The sequence below is a fragment of the Artemia franciscana genome, chromosome 10 (genome assembly GCF_032884065.1).
Source record: "Artemia franciscana chromosome 10, ASM3288406v1, whole genome shotgun sequence".
NCBI classification, from domain to species: domain Eukaryota; kingdom Metazoa; phylum Arthropoda; class Branchiopoda; order Anostraca; family Artemiidae; genus Artemia; species Artemia franciscana.
Window position 1 is genome coordinate 47,367,468 of NC_088872.1, and position 18,966 is coordinate 47,386,433.

Consider the following 18,966-nt stretch of genomic DNA (forward strand, 5'->3'; position numbering starts at 1 on the left):
GCTATGTCAATCACGTATCTAAGACTTGTCTTTAGTTTTTCCACCAAGTTTCATCCCAATCCCTCCACTCTAAGTGTTTTCCAAGATTTTAAGTTTCTCCCTCCAACTCCCCCCAATGCTACCGGCTCCGGTCGAGATTTGAAATAAGAGCTCTGAGACGCGATATCCTTCTAAATATCAAATTTCATTAAGATCCGATCATCCGTTCGTAAGTTAAAAATACCTCAATTTTTATAATTTTTCCGAATTAACCGTCCCCCCACTCCCCCCCCCAGATGATTGAATTGGAGAATCAACTATTTCTAATTTAACCTGGTCTGGTCCCTGGTACGTCTGTCAAATTTCGTCGTCCTAGCTTATCTGGAAGTGCCTAAACTAGCAGAACCGGGACGAACAGACAGACAGACAGACAGACATACATACATACAGACAGACCGACAGACCGACAAAAATTGCCATCGCTATATGTCACTTGGTTAATACCAAGTGCTATAAAAAGTACGCCATTCCAACATCTATTTTTGAAAATGACAAAAAGAAAGCGTAAGGCCTCCGGCTAGAACAACCAGAAAAGTCACTTTTTACAAGGAAAGCACTAGCGTTGTTTCTTCTTGCTTTCTTTTTTATTCTCGGCAGTTAGTGGGGCACTGGAACATCATAGCGAGTTTCTCATGAATTCATCTGAGGAAGATTTTCTTTAGCTAACGGCTTTACATAAATTTGACTTGTTAACACCGCAATAAAGGGCCGTGAAACACCCGGAAGTTGCAATTTAGATGTCAGGCTATGGGGGGTTGTGTTATCCCCAGAGACCTTGTTATATGATCTTTAGACTATTTTGAACAAAATACTGTTTAAAAATGTCGATCAGATGCATTTAGGGTAAAGAGGACCGAGGAAAGTGCTAGTTGCCCTAAAATTAATTTTGACTCTGAAAAGGACACTAGAATTTCTGATTTTCGATCGAATGAACCACGTCCGAGGTTTTTACGACCACTTCTTCCATAAAAAACTTATATATTAATAATTGGCAACTAGTATAGCGTATAATACTTTCCCTATGGCTCTTAACGTTTATCTAAAAAAAAAAAAAAAAATTGGAAAAACAGGAAATTATTATTTGTAAGACTGGTTCATGTTAGCACTATTCTGGTGACTCTTATATACTAGTTAATAGAACAAATTCTATAATTCTTACCTTTTTTGCCCTGCCACCCCAATACGTGTAGTTGACAGCTGCATATTCAAGCAGCGCGGCAAAAACAAATACAAAACACATCACTAGATAAATGTCTATTGCTTTAACATACGATATCCGAGGTAGGGCTGATCTTACACCGGTACTTATAGTTGTCATCGTGAGAACAGTGGTTATGCCTGTTAAATATACGAATTTTAAGCAAATAGAAATGAAAATAGAGGAAAAAGAGTAAAAAAAAAACAGTACAATTTGTCAAATAAAAGCAGTTAGGATGAATTTATATACAATTATATATCGGAGGCAACGCTCTAGCATTGCTTACAATAAAGAGCAGTAAGGCGTCAGCATATTATTATTATTAAATTTAAAAAAAATACTAGTCTTTTAAACTGAAAGTAAGGAGCGAAATTAAAACTTAAAACGAAAAGAAATTACTCCGTGCATGAAAGGGGCTGTTCCCTTCTCAACGCCCCTCAATTTACGCTAAAGTTTGACTCTTTCTCTCAATTCTACTTTATTAAACAGTAAAACACTTAGTAAAATAAGTAAAATAAATGGTTGAAATTGCTTTAAAATATTTCAGCGTAAAGAGCGAGGTACTTAGGAGGAGATGAGCCACTCATATGCGTAATAATCTCTGTTCGTTTTAAGTTTTCATGCTGCTCCTTACTTTCAGTTGAAAAAACTTTATCATATTTATTTTTTCTTGTTTTTTTATATAATAATGCTAGAAAATCCTGTGCCCCTTCATTGAATTTCTCTTCCCCCATGACATATTCCTCCAGGGAAAGATCCTCCCACCTAGCCCCCTCCCCTCAACCCCCCCCCCCAAACCAAAAGAATCCCCCTGAAAAACGTCTTTACACTTCCCAATAGCATTTACTGTATGTAAACACTGTTCAGAGTTTGTAACTTGTAGCCCATCCCCCGGGGACTGTGGGGGAGTAAGTCATCCCAAAGACATAGTTATTATGGTTTTCGACTATGCTGAACAAAATAGCTATCTATTTTGATCACTGAAAAAGGGCACTAGAACTTTTCGTTTCCGTTAGAATGAGCCCTCTTGCGACATTCTAGGACCACTAGGTCCATACAATGACCCCTGGAAAAAAAAACAAACAAACAAAACAAATCAACACGCACCCGTGATCGGTCTTCTGGCAAAAAATACGAAGTTCAACATTTTTGCAGATAGGAGCTTGAAATCCTTACAGTATGGTTCTCTGATACGCTGAATGCGATGGTGTGATTTTCGCTAAGATTCTATGACTTTTAGGGGGTGTTTTCTCCTATTTTTCAAAATAAAGAGCATTTTCTCAGGCTCGTAACTTTTGATGACAAAGACTAAATTTGATAAAACTTATATATTTAAAATAAGCATAAAGATCCGATTCTTTTGATGTATCTTTTAGAATAAAAATTCCGTTTTTTAGAGTTTCGTTTACTATTGAGCCGGCTCGCTCCTTACTACAGTTCGTTACCACGAAGTGTTTGATTTGCTATTTTTTTCCCAAAGCCACTTCATATGGAAGGTGTGGTTGTTTAGACTTTGAAAGGGGTTCATTTGATTCAGAATTAAAAGTCCTAGTACCCTTTTTAAGATTCAAAAATTATCGAAGGGCAACCACTTCCCCCTCCCACGTCATTTTCCCCCAAACACATCCGATCAAAATATCAAAATAATATTTTTTTGATAGCCATTTTGTCTAAAATAGTCCAAACGTCAAATAACTATGTCTACGGGGTTGACGTAAACCCCATTCTCCTGGCTTCAAGCTATACAAATTGCACATTGTTAACATTTAAGATTTACATTTAGAAAAGGGGGCATGTTCACTGGGTCTCCAAGAAGGTTTACAATTACTTTCCTGTTTAAAGGTAAAATAATGAAATCATAACAAAGTGATACGGACCAGCTTGTATTTTATTATAACTTGTACTAAAGTTAATTCTTCATAGGTCTTTCAAAAACTTTGGGCAACACCAAAAGAATGAGATGGGACGAAAATTAGAAGGTGACAGTAAATATTTTCAAAAAAATAAATCGAAAAGAATTTTTCCTTCAAAAAAAGTAAGCAATAACAAATTCTTAACCACAGATTCTAAACAAACTGTATTATCCAATAAATGTTGTCAATAATTTTTATTACTAAAGTCATATATTAGTAAAAGTAAATAAACAAGCAACAAACAAATATTTTCAAAAATACTTTGTTTCAGGAAATGCTTTCAGAAAATGTTAAGATGAATGTCGCACACAATCAAAAGATACAATGTGTATGTTGGATCCCAAAAGGGCGTCAAGGAATGACTGGGGATATTAATTTGAAACTTTCTGGGAAGGATGAGGGGGACGTTGAAGGGTGATTAGAGGTCAACCACCACCACCCCATTTCCATTTTTGGTACTACCACTCGTTAACATCGATCGAAACTTGGAGATATTGATTTTGTACAAAATATTCAAAAGGTCCAATAGCCACACCGCCAGGGATATCATTTCCCCTAAAGCCCAGGGGCAGGGGTTGTAAATTTTGCAATTTGCCCATTGTTTACATACAATATTAATCACGGGGAAAATGGGGAATGTTTGATTCTAGGTGTGCCCGAAAAACATAAGGGTACTAAGTTGAAGCTTTCAGAAATGTTGAGGGGCGCGTTAAATTAAATCGAAAAACACTGTGCATCCAGTTTGTCACATAGGCAGGTCTGGAATATACTAAGAATGGCTAAAGAAACTGAAGCTTAAACTTTCAGGACATGTTGGGGGGATGTTGAAATAAAGTCGGAGGGCTACCAGCCCCCTCTCTAATGCTTTTTTAGCTACCCTCCACCCGAAAATATCAGATCAAAATTCTGAAATAGTTATCTTGTTCAAAATAGTTTAAACGTTGAATAACTATACATAAGAGAATGAAATACGCCCCTCCCCCCCTCTCAGGCTCAAGGGACAAGGGTTGTAAGTTATGCAAGTTGCCCATTGATTATATATAAGACTGGTTATTGGAAAAAAGGAGCATGCCTGATCCTTGGTCTCCATAAAGGATTAGGATGTTAAGGTCAGAAAAGGTTTGGGGAATGTCGAACCAAATCAAGACAATCTATGTTCAGGTTGGTTGTGAAAAGGGCGTAGCAGTAACATCTAAGGAAAGGTGGAAGGTATTAAGTTTCATGGTATGTTGAAGAGCGCGTAAAAAGGTGATCGAAGGGTATCCAACTTCTCCCCTTGCCCTTTTAGAAGACCCCTCCCCCTCGACACTGACAGAAACTAAAAAAAATCAAAAGGACTAAAGGTTTTTCCTCCGGAGAAACCATACCCCCACAGCCCTCTAGGCAAGGAGTGCATCAATTTTTTTAGGGGGGGGGGGGTATTTACATAAGAAAAACACATCACAAATTTATTTATATGCAACAAATTTATTTATAAGCATTGAAATAAAATTTGGGGAATATTGAGGAGTATGTTAAGCTATATCAAAAGACAATATGTGTATCGACTTCATCAAAAAGACGTATCTACAATAATTTAAGAACGGGTAGGGGTATTAGCGGAAAGCTTTCATGGCCATTACAACTGCTAGTATGACTGCAACTGCAACTACTTCCAAAAGCTACTTCGACTACTTGCAACAAGGCTTACGGTTATTATAGGCTTACTACGGTTATTCGCAATGGTGACAACATGCAACTTTGATTACGAAAACTAGCGACTTTGACTGCTCGCGAATGTAAGTGCAACTACTTGTGACTGCAACTGCTTTAAGTTGCAACTGCTTTCGGGGAATTTCGAGGGGGATACTGGACAAAATTAAAACATACTATATACATGCTGGTTGTCAAAAGGGTGTATCAGCAATATCTCAGGGATGGCTAAAGGTATTACGATGAAACTTGTACGGTGTGTCTGGGGAATTCTTGAAAATGATTCAAGGGCTGCCGGCACCTTCCTACATATCCTGTTTAGACGCCTCTTCTCCAACACTGATCACAATTTTGAAAAAGACAACATTTTATTCAAAATAGTCACTGTCCATTGTTTATATACAGGATTTATGATTGGGAAAGGCAGAATATTTGATCGTAGGTGTGTCCAAAAAATCTAAGGGCGACAAAAGGCGACACAATGTGTCTTTTGATTCACCAGGCCAGCAAGAAAAGGAATCTGCAATACAATTAGGAACGGCTAAGGGTATTAGCTATAAAATTTCAGGGCAATGCTTCAACTATGGTAGCAAATGTGACTGATTGCAACTACGACTTTGACTGCTTACGACTGTGACAACGTACAATTGCCATTCGACTAATTGTGACTTCGACTAATTCTACTTGTGACTACTTTTAAGAAATGCGGAGGGGGATAGTGAAAAAAATAAAAACACGCTAATTGCATGCTCATTGCCCAAAAGGGTGCATCAGCAGTATCTCAGGAATGGCTGAGGGTATTAAACTGAAACTTTCAGGCCACATTGAACAGTGCGTAGAGGGTAAAGGACCCCGCTTGTCCTCTTTTCATGCCCTCCTCTTAATACTGATCAAAATTGTGAAACGGCCACATTTCGGAAGCTCTAAGGTCCAGACATTCTTCATCCCGTGAATACATCTAAGACCAACAACGCAAAGAGCTAGTGGTTAGCCCATTTCATGTCCATTCCTTTCCTCAGAATCTTGAGCAGAGTCAACTTGAAGAGTGATTGAAATATTTAGCCACACACTCGAGCCTTCTGGAGAGGCATAAAATTGGCTGAGTTTGGTAAAAAGTAAATTTTAAACTTTTAGAAATTGATTTGAATGTTGGGTCAAAATATTTAAACATGAAGGAACTTTGTCTGAGAACTGTTACACTTAAATTTCAAGGTGAAACTGAAGATCTCAGTCAGTCAGTCCCTCAATCAATGAATCTATTGTCAACACACACAAAAAACACAATTCACACTTCTCGCCCCAAAAAAGACTCTATGACCTGAACATACAAAGGCAGTAACTACACAACTAAACCAAGACATATGAAAATAAATTAAGGACTCGGATGAGAAACTGTCAACCACAATTCAAAGCCAGCCAATAAGAACCACACGAGATGCTGTGCACAAGCTAAACACTCACAAAAATTCCAACTCGGCCCAAAGATTTCCCTCCTATCTTAAGAAAAATTGTTAGAAAAACTTTCTATAAATTTGTAAGATATTTTGGACAATTTCTTAAGTTGTGCACCTCTCCTCAAAAAATAATACGAAATGTCTAATTGATTAAAAAAATGATAATGTAAAAAAAATGATAATGATAAATGAAATGATATAGAAAATAATTTGTAATTGCAAGCTTAAAATACAAACCTAAGGCAACTCTTGCAGAAGTTGCTTCATGGTTGATCCAAAAAGAAACCCATGACAGCATCACAATCAAAATCGATGGCAAGTAGGTTTGAAAAACAAAATAACCAATATTCCTTTCCAGCTTGAAGGACAAGGATAGACGTTGGTATTCACCAGTTGCCAATCGCTCTTTTCTATCGTTTGCGTTATAGCCGACAATAGTAAATTGAGGGAGTTCTGCTTCTTCTACGCCAAAAACTGGGGTGTCTCGCCAAAACATGACGACGTCTCCAACGGTATAGCCATCTAAAGAAAATTTAAATATATATATATATATATATATATATATATATATATATATATATATATATATATATATATATATATATATATATATATATATATATATATAAACAAATATATATATATATATATATATATATATATATATATATATATATATATATATATATATATATATATATATATATATATATATATATATATATATATATATATATGTATACTAGCAGTTGGGGTGGCTCTTCGCGCCACCCCAACACCTGGTTGGTAGGGGCGCTTCGCCCCCCCTCAAGCCCCCCGCGCGCGTAAGTCGTTACACGTCATATTAGTTACGCACCATTGTAGTTGTGTCCCTGTGTCCCACCTGTGAATATAGATAAAAGAGAAAAGATTTCTCTTTTCGTTATAGATATATATATATATGTTTTTAACTACGTAAAACTTGCGAATATACAACATTCTTCGATGTCCCATTGTCTGTGCATATAAATAGATTGTCAGGTTTACCGACTCTTGAACATGCAACATAAAATTGTCCATGGGAAAAACAATCCGTATTCAGATCTATACCTCATTATTCTAATGATTGCCCTTGATGTTTGTTGATGGTGATTGCTAATCGAACATTCTCTGTGTCCTGGTCGTTATTTATATTCCCAGTATCCCGGTCGTCATTTGTGTCCTATTGTCCCAATCTATAATTTCTCTTTGAGCGTCCCGTTCGTCATTTATATTCCCTGTGTCCCGGTCGTCATTTGTGTCCCAGTGTCCCGGTGTCCCGGTCTGTAATTTATCTTTGAGTGTCCTGGTCTTCATTTATATCTCCCGGTCGTTATTTGTGTCCCAGTGTCCCAGTCTGTAATTTCTCTTTGAGTGTCCCGGTCGCCATTTATATTCCCTGTGTCCCGGCTTTTAGTTTTCTTTTTCTCCTTTATTTTTTAGTTTTTTTCCTTTTTTTAGTTTTTTTTTCTTTTTCAGTTTTTAGTTTTTTTTTTTATTAGTTTTTAGTTTTTTTTTTTTAGTTTTTTTGTAGTTTTTACCTTTTTTTTAGTTTTTTTTCTTTTTTTGTTTTTAGTTTTTTACTTTTTTTTTGTTTTTTTAGTTTTTTAGCTTTTTTAGTATTTTCTTTTTAGTTTTTTTTGTAGTTTTTACCTTTTTTAGTTTTTTTCTTCTTTTGTATTAATGCTAAACCCATATATATATATATATATATATATATATATATATATATATATATATATATATATATATATATATATATATACTAACTGTTGGGGTGGCACTTCGTGCCACCCCAACACCTAGTTGGTGGGGGCGCTTCGCTCCCCTCCGCAAGCCCCCCCGCGCGCGTAAGTCGTTACGTGCCATATTAGTCACGTGCCATTGTAGTTGTGTCCCTGTGTCCCACCTGCGAATATAGATAAAAGAGAAAAGATTTCTCTTTTTGTTATAGATATATATATATATATGTTTTTAACTACGTAAAACTTGCGAATATACAACATTCTTCGATGTCCCATTGTCTCTGCATATAAATAGATTGTCAGGTTTACCGACTCTTGAACATGCAACATAAAATTGTCCATGGGAAAAACAATCCGTATTCAGATCTATACCTCATTATTCTAATGATTGCCCTTGAGCTTTGTTGATGGTGATTGCTAATCGAACATTCCCTGTGTCCCGGTCGTCATTTATATTCCCAGTATCCCAGTCGTCATTTGTGTCCCAGGGTCCCAGTCTGTAAATTCTCTTTGAGCGTCCCGTTCGTCATTTATATTCCCTGTGTTCCGGTGTCCCGGTCTGTAATTTATCTTTGAGTGTCCTGGTCGTCATTTATATCTCCCGGTTGTTATTTGTGTCCCATTGTCCCAGTCTGTCATTTCTCTTTGAGTGTCCTGGTCGTCATTTATATTCCCTGTGTCCCGGCTTTTAGTTTTCCTTTTCTCCTTTATTTTTCATTTTTTTTCCTTTTTTAGTTTTTTTTTAGTTTTTTTTTAGTTTTTAGTTTTTTTTTCTTTTTAGTTTTTTTTTAGTTTTTACCTTTTTTTTAGTTTTTTTAGTTTTTTTTCTTTTTTTTGTTTTTAGTTTTTTACTTTTTTTGTTTTTTTTTTAGTTTTTTAGCTTTTTTAGTTTTTTTAGTATTTTCTTTTTAGTTTTTTTTGTAGTTTTTACCTTTTTTAGTTTTTTTCTTCTTTTGTATTGATGCTAAAGCCAAGGTTCAAACCTGGAGCCCCTCGGACCTAGAACCTGAAACATAACGATTTACCAACTCAGCTACTTCGGCTTGAATACATTCGTTTTGAGCAGCTTCCTTGGGTGTTGCCATTGTAGGTTCTTCAGTCATTTTACAATTAGAAATTTCTCTTTCAACGATCTTCTTACAATTAAAAATTTGTCTTTGAACGATATTCTTAAATACCTGTGTCCTGGTCGTCATTTATATTCCCTGTGTCCCGGTCGTCATTTGTGTCCCGGTATCCCAGTCTGTAATTTCTCTTTGAGTGTCCCGGTCCTCATTTATATTCCCTCTGTCCCGGTCGTCATTTGTGTCCCGGTCTGTAGTTTCTCTTTGAGTTTTTTTTCTTTTTAGTTTTTTACCTCTTTTCTTTTTTCAGTTTTCTTTTTCTTCTTAAATTTTCAGCGTCACTATGAAATACATATCGCCAAACCTTTGTTTTTTTTTAAACTAAAATCTGGTAGGCATTGATAACCTTATCCAAGTCAAAATCCCAAACCCAATCATCATCGCTATCATTTTCAGGTTTGATATGTTTTGACTCTCGCTTTCCAGGTGGATTTTCATCTAACTGTGCGGTTTTGCGTTCTTTAGCCGCAAGCCTTTTTTCTTGCTGTTCTTGTGATTCCTCGGCACGCTTTCTTTTCTTACTTTCTCTATCAGCCTCAAGTTTTTTGCCATAGACTCTTTGAGCAGCTTCCTCGGCTGTTGCCATTGTAGGTTGTTCAGTCATTTTACAATTAAACATTTTTCTGCCCACGATCTTCTTACAATTAAAAATTTGTCTTTGAACGATTTTCTTAAATACTTTTAATGACGTCATCGTCATAACAAACATGACGACAACTAATTTCATGACGATGTGATGACATGACGTCACTCGACAGACCCACAGACAAACAACTTATTTTTATATATCTTCTATCTATATATATAAAAATAAGTTGTCTGTCTGTGTGTCTGTCTGTGGATCAGGTGACGTCATGTTTCTGTGTCCACTGACGTCATGAAATTAGTTGTCGTCATTTTTGCTTTGACGGTGACGTCATTCAAGATATTTAAGACATATGTTCACGTAGAAATCTATTAATGTTTAAGTTTACAATGACTGATGAACTTACCATGGCAAAAGCCGATGAAGATGCTCAAAGAGTCTATGCCAAAAAACTTGCTGCTGATAGAGAAAGTCAGAAAAGAAAGCGTGCCGAGGAATCAAAAGAACAGCAAGGAAACAGGCTTGAGGCTAAAGAACGCAAAACCGCGCAGTTAGATGAAGATCCACCTGGACAGCGAGAGTCAAAACATATCAAAACTGAAAATGATAGCGATGATGATTGGGTTTGGGATTTTGACTTGGATAAGGTCATCAATGCCTACCAGATTTTAGTTAAAAAAACAAAGGTTCGGCGATATGTATTTCATAGTGAAGCTGAAAAATAAAGAAGAAAAAGAAAACTGAAAAAAGAAAAAATGTAAAAAACTAAAAAATACTAAAAAGAAAAACACTCAAAGAGAAATTACAGACCGGGACACAAATGACGACCGGGACAGAGGGAATATAAATAACGACCGGGACACTCAAAGAGAAAGTTACAGACTGGGATACCGGGACACAAATGACGACCGGGACACAGGGAATATAAATGACGACCAGGACACAGATATTTAAGAATATCGTTCAAAGACAAATTTTTAATTGTAAGAAGACCGTTGAAAGAGAAATTTCTAATTGTAAAATGACTGAAGAACCTACAATGGCAACGGTACCACCATCGAAGTAGATAACCAGTGGGTTGTTCCATATTCCCCATTATTATCAAAAACATTTAATGCACACATAAACGTTGTATACTGTAACTCCGTAAAGGCAATCAAATACATATGTGAATAGGTCAACAAAGGTAGTGACATGGCATTTTTTGGCTTGCAGCCCAGTCGAATACAGGGTAAGTCAGTCGACGGCCAACCTACCATCTTCAAAGATACCACGATAGGAAGACTCTACACCGGTCACCCCAATCAACATGAATGCTTCTTTCTACGCCTGCTTTTGGTGAATGTACCCGGTCCGACATCCTTTGAGTATTTGAGAACTGTAAACGGTACTATACATGACACTTACCGTAGTGCATGCCAAGCTCTGAATTTATTGGAGAATGACCAACACTGGGATAACTGCATCAATGACGCGTGCGAAACGTCAACCCCAAGTGAAATTCGTGCATAGTTTGGCATCATTTTAACAACTTGCTCTCCATCAGCTCCTACAGAGTTATGGGGAAAATATAAGTCAAAAATGTCCGTAGATATACTCCATCGAAAACAGTTAGAGACGTCAGATATGACTTTTGATTTTACATCAGAAATTTATAACTACACTTTAGTTATTATAGAAGATTTGTGCGTACGTATGGCAAACAAACCTCTTCAGGATTTAGGAATACCTTCATCTAACCGTATCGCTGCTGTTTCGACATGTGTAGAATTGGATCGTGAACAAAGTTACAGTACGAGTGATCTATTGTCGTATGTACAAAATAACATTTCCAAGTTAACGTCGGAACAAAAAGACATTTATGATACGATACTCAATTTCAGGACGTATACAACTACCTGCTGATTTCTGTAATTTAGTGACGTCCAAAAATGAATTGATTGAAAAAGTATTTCCGAATATTCTAAAAAATTATAAAAATAATAAATGGCTAAGTGAAAGAGCGATTCTCGCACCCAAAAATATAGACGTCCACGAAATCAACAATATTGTTTTGACCAAGATTCGAGACCAGGCAGTCCTTTACAAGTCAATCGACACAGTTTTGGAACCAAATGAAGTGGTTAAGTATGCATGTTTGTTTGTTTGTAAAAAGAGCGTTTGCATATGACGTCATTATTAGTACATACGGCTTTGTATATGCACAGACAATGGGAAAGCCAAGAATGTTGTATATTCGCAATTTTTACGTAGTTTAACTCCTGCAGACGAAATGAATGCTTGCCTGAAAAATTCTAATTTATGGGCACACGTAAAAATATTAAAATTAACTACAAATATGCGTGTCCGATTGCAAAACGATGACTCTGGTCAAACATTTTCAGATCAATTGCTGGCAATTGGAAACGGAAAGCTCCCAGTAGTGGGAAAGCCAAAAATGTTGTATATTCGCAATTTTTACGTAGTTTGAAACACATATATAAATCTATCTATATTCACAGGTGGGACACATGGACACAACTACAATGGCGCTTAACTAATATGGCGCGTAACGACTTACGCGCGCGGGGGGGCTTGGGGGGGCGCGAAGCACCCCACCAACTAGGTGTTGGGGTGGTGCGAAGCGCCACCCCAACAGCTAGTATATATATAAAAATAAGTTGTCTGTCTGTGTGTCTGTCTTTGGATCAGGTGACGTCATGTTTCTGTGTTGACTGACGTCATGAAATTAGTTGTCGTCATTTTTGCTTTGACGGTGACGTCATTCAAGATATTTAAGACATATGTTCACGTAGAAATCTATTAATGTTTAAGTTTACAATGACTGATGAACTTACCATGACAAAAGCCGATGAAGATGCTCAAAGAGTCTATGCCAAAAAACTTGCTGCTGATAGAGAAAGTCAGAAAAGAAAGCGTGCCGAGGAACTACCAGAGCAACGCGAAAGCAGACTTGCTGCTAAAAGAGAAAGTGAAAAAAGAAGGCGTGCCAAGGAATCAAAAGAACAGCAAAGAAACAGGCTTGAGGCTGATAGAGAAAGAAAGAACAGAAAGCGTGCCGAGGAATCAAAAGAACAGCAAGGCAAAAGCCGAATGAACTTACCATGGCAAAAGCCGATGAAGATGCTCAAAGAGTCTATGCCAAAAAACTTGCTGCTAAAAGAGAAAGTGAAAAAAGAAGGCGTGCCGAGGAATTACAAGAACAGCAAGAAATCTATATATATAAAAATAAGTTGTCTGTCTATGTGTCTGTCTTTGGATCAGGTGACGTCTTGTTTCTGTGTTGACTGACGTCATGAAATTAGTTGTCGTCATTTTTGTTTTGACGGTGACGTCATTCAAGATATTTAAGACATATGTTCACGCAGAAATCTATTAATGTTTAAGTTTACAATGACTGATGAACTTACCATGACAAAAGCCGATGAAGATGCTCAAAGAGTCTATGCCAAAAAACTTGCTGCTGATAGAGAAAGTCAGAAAAGAAAGCGTGCCGAGGAACTTCCAGAGCAACGCGAAAGCAGACTTGCTGCTAAAAGAGAAAGTGAAAAAAGAAGGCGTGCCGAGGAATCAAAAGAACAGCAAGGAAACAGGCTTGAGGCTGATAGAGAAAGAAAGAACAGAAAGCGTGCCGAGGAATCAAAAGAACAGCAAGGAAACAGGCTTGAGGCTGATAGAGAAAGAAAGAACAGAAAGCGTGCCGAGGAACTACCAGAGCAACGCGGAAGCAGACTTGCTGCTAAAAGAGAAAGTGAAAAAAGAAGGCGTGCCGAGGAATTACAAGAACAGCAAGAAATCAGGCTTGCTGCTGATAGAGAAATTAAGAAAAGAAAGCGTGCCGAGGAATCACAAGAACAGCAAGAAATCAAGCTTGCTGCTGATAGAGAAAGTAAGAAAAGAAAGCGTGCCGAGGAATCAGAGCAACCTGAAAGTTATCGCCTGGCATTCAGGTACAACCCAGTCGATGATTATAGCTTGAGTAGATGTGTTCAAATCGGGACAATGTCTAAAATTTGTCCCTATTGCAAGGCCTTGAAATTCAATGGTGAAACAATGGGAATGTGTTGCGCCTCAGGAAAAGTTAAACTTCCTCTAGTGGCTGCACCACCAGAGCCATTGAAGACTTTCCTTACTGGAACTACGTCAGAATCTAAGCGTTTTTTGTCAAAAATCAGAAAATACAACTCATGTTTCCAAATGACGTCGTTTGGAGCCCAAATCGAAAATCCAGATCAATTTATGTCTACTTTCAAAGTAAAAGGGCAAATTTATCATAGAGCAGGGTCCCTTCTACCATTCTCAGGCGAGAATCATAAATTTTTACAATTGTACTTCATCAGTGATAGAAATTCTGAATTGAATGCACGTTGCGAAATTTCTCCCAACGTTGAAAGGACAATCGTTTCCCAATTGCAACATCTTTTCCACGAAAATAATAATTTAGTGCGTCTGTTCAAAACAGCCATCGATTTGATGCCTACTGATACGCATAAAATTGTTATTTCCGCTGACAAAACGCCTCCTGGCCAACATGTGCGTAGATACAATGCTCCAACTATCGACGAAGTGGCAATCGTTATGGTCGGTGATCAGTTTTTACCTCGAGATATTATTCTTCATTAGCGAAACGCTCAGTTGTTAAGAATTGCTGAAACTCATCGATGCTACGATGCCCTACAATATCCTATCATTTTTTGGGATGGAGCCGACGGCTATCACTTTAATATTAAATTGATGAATCCAGCCACTAACAAAGAAATGAATAAGAAATGCAGTGCAATGCATTATTATTCCTATAGACTAATGATTCGGCAGGATGAAGAAAATTATATTTTAAAATGCCGTGAATTGTTTCACCAATTCGTCGTTTATATGTATGCTAAAATTGAATCAGAACGTTTGCTATATATCCGCCTGAATCAGACCAAGCTCCGCTCTGAACAATACATTCATTTGCGAGATGCAGTTATAAATGACGGTAATACCACAAACGTTGGAATATTAACAATTTTACCTTCGTCATATGCTGGCAGTCCCCGTCATATGCATGAATATGCTCAAGATGCAGATGAATATGCTCAAGGTCGTCCAGATTTATTTATTACATTTAAATGTAATCAATCTTGGGACGAGATACTGCAGCTTTTACTTCAAGGACAATCGGCGGTTCACAGGCATGACATTACGGCCCGTGTCTTCCGGCAAAAGTTGAAATCACTGATAAACTACATTGTAAAACTTGAAGTGTTTGGGTCAGTGCGATGCTGGATGTACTCAGTGGAATGGCAAAAACGAGGTTTGCCACACGCACATATACTAATCTGGCTACATAAAAAAATTACTTCGAACGAAATTGATGATGTGATTTCCGCTGAAATACCTGATAAAAATGTCGATAAGGGGTTACATGATATTATTGTAAAAAATATGATACATGGACCTTGCGGTGCACTGAACGAAAATTCACCATGCATGGCCAAAGGAAGGTGCACAAAGCAATATCCTCGACTTTTAGTAGTAAACACAATTACTGGCAATGATGGTTACCCACAATATAGAAGAAGATCTACTGAAGATGGCGGTAAAACAGCAATAATAAAGAAGCGTAACGGTACCACCATCGAAGTAGATAACCAGTGGGTTGTTCCATATTCCCCATTATTATCAAAAACATTTAATGCACACATAAACGTTGAATACTGTAACTCCGTAAAGGCAATCAAATACATATGTAAATACGTCAACAAAGGCAGTGACATGGCAGTTTTTGGCTTGCAGCCCGAAATCAAAGATTTCGATGAAATCGTACAATATCAGGCTGGAAGATACATAAGCAGTAATGAAGCTGTTTGGAGAATTCTTTCATTTCCGATACATGAACGTAGTCCAGCTGTTGTTCACTTAGCGGTACATTTACAGAATGGTCAACGTGTTTATTTCACGGAAACCAACATGCAACAAAGAGTCCTGAATCCACCGGATACAACATTAACAGCTTTTTTTTCGCTTTGCAAAAATGATTCTTTTGCAAAAAAACTGCTGTATACTGAAGTGCCTTCGTATTACACGTGGAATACTAAAAATAAAGTATTTGAACGTCGAAAATAGGGTAAGTCAGTCGACGGTCAACCTACCATCTTCAAAGATACCACGATAGGAAGACTCTAAACCGTTCACCCCAATCAACATGAATGCTTCTTTCTACGCCTGCTTTTGGTGAATGTACCCGGTCCGACATCCTTTGAGTATTTGAGGACTGTAAATGGTACTATACATGACACTTACCGTAGTGCATGCCAAGCTCTGAATTTATTGGAGAATGACCAACACTGGGATAACTGCATCAATGACGCGTGCGAAACGTCAACCCCAAGTCAAATTCGTGCATTGTTTGGCATCATTTTAACAACTTGCTCTCCATCAGCTCCTACAGAGTTATGGGAAAAATATAAGTCAAAAATGTCCAAAGATATACTCCATCGAAAACAGTTAGAGACGTCAGATATGACTTTTGATTTTACATCAGAAATTTATAACTACACTTTAGTTGTTATAGAAGATTTGTGCGTACGTATGGCAAACAAACCTCTTCAGGATTTGGGAATGCCTTCACCTAACCGTATCGCTGCTGTTTCGACATGTGTAGAATTGGATCGTGAACAAAGTTACAGTACGAGTGATCTATTGTCGTATGTACAAAATAACATTTCCAAGTTAACGTCGGAACAAAAAGACATTTATGATACGATAATGCATTGTGTCGATAACAACGTTGGAGAAATTTTCTTTTTGGATGCGCCAGGAGGTACTGGTAAAACGTTTGTGATAAAACTGATTCTGGCATCAATTCGATCAAAAAATGATATAGCGTTGGCAATTGCTTCGTCCGGAATAGCCGCAGCATTGCTGCCTGGTGGAAGAACTGCTCATTCCGCTTTGAAATTGCCTCTGAACTTGCATTCTACAGAAACTCCCACGTGCAATATTTCCAAATCATCTGGGATGGGTAAAGTATTGCAGCAATGCAAACTTATTATTTGGGATGAGTGCACAATGGCACACAAAAAATCGCTCGAGGCTCTGGATCAATGCTTGAAAGATTTGCGAAGGAAGTCAAAACCCTTTGGCAGCACATTAATATTGCTTGCGGGAGATTTGAGGCAAACATTACCTATAATACCTAGATCAACTCCTGCAGACGAAATGAATGCTTGCCTGAAAAATTCTAATTTATGGGCACACGTAAAAACATTAAAATTAACTACAAATATGCGTGTCCGATTGCAAAACGATGACTCTGGTCAAACATTTTCAGATCAATTGCTGGCAATGGGAAACGGAAAGCTCCCAGTAGACTCAATTTCAGGACGTATACAACTACCTGCTGATTTCTGTAATTTAGTGACGTCCAAAAATGAATTGATTGAAAAAGTATTTCGAATATTCTAAAAAATTATAAAAATAATAAATGGCTAAGTGAAAGAGCGATTCTCGCACCCAAAAATATAGACGTCCACGAAATCAACAATATTGTTTTGACCAAGATTCGAGACCAGGCAGTCCTTTACAAGTCAGTCGACACAGTTTTGGAACCAAATGAAGCGGTTAATTATCCATCTGAATTTTTTCAGAATTTTTTCATTTCGTCTGCAGGAGTTAAACTACGTAAAAATTGCGAATATACAACATTCTTGGCTTTCCCATTGTTTGTCCATATACAAAGCCGTATGTACTAATAATGACGTCATATACAAACGCTCTTTTTACAAACAAACAAACATGCATACACGCAACTCGTTTTTATATAGTTAGATACAATACAAATTAACTGCGTAAAACTTGCGAATATACAACATTCTTCGCTGTCCAATTGTCGCTGCATATAAATAGATTGTCAGGTTTACCGACCCTCGAACATGCAACGTACAATTGTCCATGGGAAAAACAATCAGTATTAAGATCTATACCACATTTTTCTAATGATTGACCTTGAGCTTTGTTAATGGTGATTGCAAATTCTAATCGAATTGGGAATTGCAATCTTTTAAATTGAAAAGGCAGATCCGTTGGAATCATGGGAATGATTCCATTCCCATGATTTCAGGCAGAAATCAGCAGGTAGTTGTATACGTCCTGAAATTGAGTCTACTGGGAGCTTTCCGTTTCCCATTGCCAGCAATTGATCTGAAAATGCTTGACCAGAGTCATCGTTTTGCAATCGGACACGCATATTTGTAGTTAATTTTAATGTTTTTACGTGTGCCCATAAATTAGAATTTTTCAGGCAAGCATTCATTTCGTCTGCAGGAGTTGATCTAGGTATTATAGGTAATGTTTGCCTGAAATCTCCCGCAAGCAATATTAATGTGCTGCCAAAGGGTTTTGACTTCCCTCGTAAATCTTTCAAGCATTGATCCAGAGCCTCGAGCGATTTTTTGTGTGCCATTGTGCACTCATCCCAAATAATAAGTTTGCATTGCTGCAATACTTTACCCATCCCAGATGATTTGGAAATATTGCACGTGGGAGTTTCTGTAGAATGCAAGTTCAGAGGCAATTTCAAAGCGGAATGAGCAGTTCTTCCATTATTTAACTTCCATTAATTAACTGCGTAAAACTTGCGAATATACAACATTCTTCGCTGTCCAATTGTCGCTGCATATAAATAGATTGTCAGGTTTACCGACCCTCGAACATGCAACGTACAATTGTCCATGGGAAAAACAATCAGTATTAAGATCTATACCACATTTTTCTAATGATTGACCTTGAGCTTTGTTAATGGTGATTGCAAATGCTAATCGAATTGGGAATTGCAATCTTTTAAATTGAAAAGGCAGATCCGTTGGAATCATGGGAATGATTCCATTCCCATGATTTCAGGCAGAAATCAGCAGGTAGTTTATACGTCCTGAAATTGAGTCTACTGGGAGCTTTCCGTTTCCCATTGCCAGCAATTGATCTGAAAATGTTTGACCAGAGTCATCGTTTTGCAATCGGACACGCATATTTGTAGTTAATTTTAATGTTTTTACGTGTGCCCATAAATTAGAATTTTTCAGGCAAGCATTCATTTCGTCTGCAGGAGTTGATCTAGGTATTATAGGTAATGTTTGCCTGAAATCTCCCGCAAGCAATATTAATGTGCTGCCAAAGGGTTTTGACTTCCCTCGCAAATCTTTCAAGCATTGATCCAG

At 37.4% G+C, this 18,966-nt stretch overlaps 2 protein-coding genes across 3 annotated transcripts in view; both read right to left on the minus strand.

The window, feature by feature from the left end:
* The window catches only part of LOC136032287 (PHD finger protein 14-like), a 352,444-nt gene that overhangs the window by 137,497 nt on the left and 195,981 nt on the right, over window positions 1-18,966 (minus strand). The window lies entirely within an intron of this gene.
* LOC136032288 (gamma-aminobutyric acid receptor subunit beta-like) overlaps window positions 1-18,966 on the minus strand; it is a 64,198-nt gene that overhangs the window by 5,023 nt on the left and 40,209 nt on the right. For both annotated transcript variants that reach the window (XM_065712559.1, XM_065712560.1), the window contains exons 6-7: window positions 6,534-6,818; window positions 1,199-1,377 (exon numbers count right to left, since the gene is read on the minus strand). In XM_065712559.1, the coding sequence (XP_065568631.1) occupies window positions 1,199-1,377; window positions 6,534-6,818 (464 nt within the window). The remainder of the gene's footprint in view (window positions 1-1,198; window positions 1,378-6,533; window positions 6,819-18,966) is intronic.